This window comes from Lynx canadensis, chromosome A2 (assembly GCF_007474595.2).
Source record: "Lynx canadensis isolate LIC74 chromosome A2, mLynCan4.pri.v2, whole genome shotgun sequence".
Taxonomy (NCBI): Eukaryota; Metazoa; Chordata; class Mammalia; order Carnivora; family Felidae; genus Lynx; species Lynx canadensis.
The window spans coordinates 5,843,083-5,848,305 of NC_044304.2; the positions used below are offsets into that span (position 1 = coordinate 5,843,083).

Below are 5,223 nucleotides of genomic sequence, written 5' to 3' on the forward strand. Positions count from 1 at the left end.
AGGCTCTGTGCCGCCAGTTCGAGCCACCTGTGGGGCTTGAACCCACAAAACTGTGAGATGAGCCGAAACCAAGGGTCTGACGCTCAACCGACTGAGCCACCCAGGCGCCCCTCTCTGTCTTTTCATCTTACTTTATCATGTGTGTCTCTCTCATGTCTTTCTGGAACAAGGTAGGGAAATGGGCAGCAAATACAATTTTTAAATAACATGTGGATAATGTTTGTTATTTCTGAGGGTTGTTGAGAGGATTTGGGAAGGTGGAGTGTGTTTCTGCATCTACCAGGGGGGCTGGAATGAGGGAAGAACTCGATAAAAAAGATAACATTTGTCCCCCTCAGTGAAGGGCACTTACTGCCCCAGCCCTGGCACCCCGCCCCCCCTCCCCGGCACCCCAAGCCTTTTATACTGCTTGACTTAATCTTCTTTTTTTCATGGCACTAAGAGCTTGTTTATATATGACATTAGGGTTCTCACCCTCAGCATTATGGACATTGGGAGTCGATGGTTTTTTGCGGGGGGCGGGGGGCGGGGGGCGGGGGGGGGTGTCCTGTGGGTGTCCTCCACCCACCACCTACTGTGATAGTCACAAATGTCTCCAGACATGGCCGCGGGTCTCCTGGGGAGCATAATCGCCCCCGGTCAAGAACCACGAGGCTACACAACTTTTTCGTTATGTTCATTATTTCGTTGTCTGTCCCTCTCTACCCCCATCTGGAATGCTTGCTCTGAGAAGGAAGGAATTTGCTTGTTTGGGTGGGGCACTGATGTGTGCCCGGTTCCTAGATTGATGCCTGGCCCAAGGTAGGTGCCCAATATTTATTGAAAGGATGAACATTTGGTGGGCTTTGTGCTCAGGGGTGGTGCTAGGGCTTGACATGCATAAGCTCACGTCTTTATCTTGGCATCCCTCGGGGGGAGGCCATGTCACTCTCCCTCACTGTCCCCCTTTGCACAGAGGGGAGAAGCTGAGGCTTCCAGAAACTACACATATACATCCCCACTCACCCAATGCAGAAGCTTAGCTGGCCACCACCCAACAGATGTCTGTGTTCTCCCTTCTGGCCAAGAAGGATTGAATCAAGGTCAAATCGGGGGTCAAATCCAGCCTCCAGGCACCTGCAGGGGAGTTGAGGAAGGAAGCTGAGCTGGCCTGGAGGGCCAGGCCTGAGGAGACTTTCTCAGGGCCAGGACTTGGCTGGGTTCAACCTGCTCCTCTTGGGAAGGGGTCTGGCCCCCACACCTATAAGAGATGGGGGTGAGCTCCAAAATGAAGCCCCCAGTATCCTTAGGGAGATGTTGCTGCAGCTACCGGGCCAGGGAGGCTGGAACTGCGAGCGTGCGCACACACACACACACACACACACACACACACACCACTCCCCACCCCTCTCCACTCCCTCTGGCCCTTCTATCCCTCACCTCTAACTCCACTACCCCTCAACACACACACAAACTTCACACTTATCCCTAAACCAGCCCAGAACAGAGAGGGCCCTGCACTGTGATTGGTCCAGGAGTCCCTGGTACCAGGAACTGAGAGGAAGGAGATGGAAAGGAAGGAAAAGAGTAGGCGGGACCAGCAGGGGGCTACATTTATATCTATGCCCAGGGCTGGGCGCCTGCTCACCATGGACACTGCCGGGTACACCAAGTGGGACAGCAGGCTCGAGGAAGTCCCTGGAGGTATGAGCAAAAAGACAGCCTCCCCGGCCCCCTGGGGTCTCTCAGGCCAGAGGTTTGGGGTTTGATGGGAGAAGGGAGGGGAACAGCCAAGAGCGGGTCCATGCAGTGGGTGCAGAAGAGACGTCACAGGCGCCAGAACCAGCCGGACCTGGGTTCAGATTCTAACTCTGCCACTTAGAAGCTGTGTGACCATGAGCAAGTTGCTTCGTCTCTCTGAATCTCGGTTCCCTGGGAGGAACCCAAGCACCCAGGGCTCTGTCCTCGGGGGGCCAGAGATCCAAGGCAGTCCTGGTGCAGGAGGGACCCACGGAGCCCATCTGTGTTATCCCAGGGCACTGGGGACGCTGGGGACGGAGACTCCTCTTCCTGGCCCTGGTGCTGGTGGCAGCCTTAGCCCTGTGGGCCCTCATTCTGAGCATCCTATTTTCTAAGGGTGAGTGACCGTGTAATGAGGCCCCCCCGGGGGGGACATAGACCTTCCCTTTGTCTCAGGACGCCCCCAGCTGGGTCCCGGACCCCTGTCTGGGTCGGGGGTGTGAACACGTGTGAACAGAGTTTGTGCATGTCTTTGGGCTGTGTGCACCCACCTGTGTATGCATATGCGTGCATGTCTCTCCTCGGCGTGTGTGTGTGTGTGTGTGTGTGTGTGTATGTGTGTGTGTGTGCGCGCGCGCGCGCGCACATCACGTGCGCTGTGCGCCTGCGGGTCCCTTCTGTGAGTCCGGAGACGGGAGCTCCTGCACCCCCTGGGCAAGGGGAGAGTTCCGGAGGCCCCGGCCCCGCCTGCAGGAGCCTCTCTCCACAGCCTCCACAGAGCGAGGGGCGCTGTTCGGCCACCAGGACCTGCTGAGGACAAACGGTGCGTGCAGAACGGTGACTCGGTGACTCTTAGCGCCTCCCCACCTCCCCACCCCCCAGATGTGAGGGCCGGGAGTGTCTAGGACCCTGGAGACAGGGTAGTGGGTGGGTGAGGACCCCTTCGGTCCCAGGAGTTGGCCCCGGAGTGGGGGAGGGTGTCCTGTTTGAGTCCCCGCAGATGACCTGGAGTGTGTGGGGGGCGTGCGGGGGTCATTCCAGCCTCGAAGCAGAAGGCGGCGCTGGGTGTTTTGAACGCGGAGGTCCGAGCCTGCAACAGCTGCTGTAAGACGTGTGTGCTGGGGGCGGGGCTTGGGCCGGGATTGGAGGCGGCGAGCCGGGATGGTCTGTGGCAGGTGGGGGCGGGGCAGGTTGGTCACCGACGTCCCGCGCCTATCTCCCCCCCCCCCCGTCCTTCCCAGGCTCGGGGACACAGACGCTGCTAGAGAAGGCACGCGCGGAGCTGGGGGAGGCGCAGGCGAAGCTGATCGAGGAGAGTGCCCTCAAAGAACTGAGCGATCGCGGTGAGAGCCGGACATTGCCTCGACCCCTGATCCCTCACCCGGGCTGTCACTCGACCCTTGATTCACATACTAACACCTATCCTGAAGAGGGTTACCGCGACCCTATCCTGTGATCCTTACCTCTGACCGCTGGACTCTGATCTCGACTCCAACTCCTAACCCCAAGCGCAACTTGGCCCCAACCAGCCGTAACAGTCCTTGACGGTGATGTCATTCTTGACCATGACCATGACCCCGGACGTGGATGCTGACTTTTACCTAATCATGACCCTACTCCCGACCCTGACCTGAGCCATAATCTGGACTCCCTTGACCTCGCAGTGACCCAGAGCTTGGCTGAAGCGAGCAGGGACCGCGAGGACATCCGCAGTGAGCTCTTCAGGGCTCTGGAGGCCGCCCGGCTGGGGAACAGTGAGCAAGACAGAGGGGAGAGAGGAGGGGACAAGTGGACCCTACGTGTGGGCCTCGGGATGCGCCCCGTCCTGCCCTTTGACCTTGGCCTGTTCTCTGTGGCTCCGCCCCTAGACCTCGGGGGTCCACCTCCCCCCAGTTTTTTTCCGTCTGCTCTACCCCGGGGGCAATTCACCTCTTTGACCTTCGCCATCCCACAGGCTCCTGTGAGGAGTGCCCCGCATCGTGGCTGCCCTTCCAGGGCTCCTGCTACCTTTTCTCCATCCTGCGGGCCACGTGGGAGGAGTCGCAGCGCAACTGCGCGGGCTCCGGCGGACATCTGGTGATAGTGGGGGACCTGGAGGAGCAGGTGGGCAGTCCCCCCCCCCCCCGAGGTCCCAGGAGGGAGGCGGAATTCACCTGAGGGGGCGGGGCCTGCGAGGGGCGGGGCGGGGGCGAGGCGGACCCCGCGGGCTCAGTGTCCTTCCCCGCGCAGGGCTTCCTGAGTCGGAACACGCGCGGCCGCGGTTACTGGCTGGGCCTGCGGGCCGTGCGCCGCGCGCGCCAGATCCAGGGCTACCAGTGGGTGGACGGAGTCCCGCTCAGCTTCAGGTGAGGGAAGGGACTTGGGGAGAGGGACGGGTCAGACCCCAGGGCAGTGCTGTGGCCAGATCTGTGGGGATGGGCAGGCTGGACCCCAGGACCTGGCGGAGGGTTTAAATTCCGGGAGTTTAGAAAGCTGTCTCCCAGGTGCACGCTCAAGTTAGACCCTCGGAGTGTCTAGGTTGGACCCAAGCAATAAACAGGATAGATCCTCAGGGCCGGACGCCAGGCCCGTCCTCAGACTCCCAGAAACAGCCCCCCGACAACCCTCCGCAGCCACTGGAACCTGGGGGAGCCCAATGACTCTATGGGGCGCGAGGACTGCGTGATGATGCTACGCACTGGGATGTGGAACGATGCACCGTGCGACAACGAGAGGGACAACTGGATTTGTGAGAAGAGGCGCAGCTGTTGACCCCGCCCCGCGCCCCGCGCGCCCCGCCCACCGCCCGGCGGGCGGTCCCCTGAGCGGTTCACCTTCCCGGCGCCGCCCACCGCCATCGATTTCTTCATTTTCCCCCATCCACGGCTACCCGAGAGCCATCCCGCCCAGTCCTGTCAGGTACAGGCCCTGGGACCTCTGCTCCGGCCTCACCGCCGGCCCTCAGGTGGTCATAACCGAGCCTCCACCCGACCCAAACAGCGGGCGGCCCACTGTCCCCACCTCCCTCCCCGGCCAAAACCGGGCAACTCGGGACGAGCTGTTTGGTGTTCTTGCATTTTTTTCCCCCCAGACTGGGAAGCCTTACAGACGGGGGTTTTGTGAGCTGTCTTCGCAGCCCTTAGGAAGCATCAATAAATGCTTGAGAAATGAATCTGGGTTCATGGCTTTGGTGACCTGTTCAACGTTTAATCCCAGAGACCCTGATATTTATCCCTGTGAGTGACCCTGACCTCTGTCAGTGACCTCCCGGTCCTGTGGTGCCCCAAAACTCAGGGCGTAACGTGTACTGGGCCAGGACGGCTGTAGGGCACCGGGGACACTGGAATGACACAGACTGAGCGCTCTGATCTAGCCGGGCACTGGAACAATGCTATGATCAGTGACTCCAAGGAGTGGACAAGGCCCTGAGGCAGGTGGGAGAGGGGCTGCCCGGACCTGAAGAGCAAGCCCTTTCTGGCTTGGGCACCTAGGTTCGGTGACCACTGGCTGGAGCGATCAGGAAAT

General features: G+C 60.4%; 1 protein-coding gene across 1 annotated transcript; it reads left to right on the forward strand.

Moving 5' to 3' along the window:
- The first annotated feature begins 1,601 nt into the window (after positions 1–1,601).
- Positions 1,602–4,864, forward strand: LOC115499800 (C-type lectin domain family 4 member G-like). The gene is made up of 9 exons (XM_030293984.1): positions 1,602–1,683; positions 2,015–2,116; positions 2,489–2,542; positions 2,761–2,823; positions 2,961–3,062; positions 3,384–3,473; positions 3,674–3,822; positions 3,949–4,064; positions 4,332–4,864. The coding sequence occupies exons 1-9, from the start codon at positions 1,602–1,604 to the stop codon at positions 4,468–4,470; spliced, it is 897 nt and encodes a 298-aa protein (XP_030149844.1). The 3' UTR covers positions 4,471–4,864.
- The last annotated feature ends 359 nt before the right edge of the window (positions 4,865–5,223 follow it).

Coding starts and splice junctions, on each gene's coding strand:
- LOC115499800 (XM_030293984.1), top strand. CDS start 1,602: ATGCCCAGGGCTGGGCGCCTGCTCACCATGGACACTGCCGGGTACACC. Junction 3,823..3,948: donor TGGGGGACCTGGAGGAGCAG/GTGGGCAGTCCC, acceptor TTCCCCGCGCAG/GGCTTCCTGAGTCGGAACAC. Junction 4,065..4,331: donor GGAGTCCCGCTCAGCTTCAG/GTGAGGGAAGGG, acceptor AACCCTCCGCAG/CCACTGGAACCTGGGGGAGC.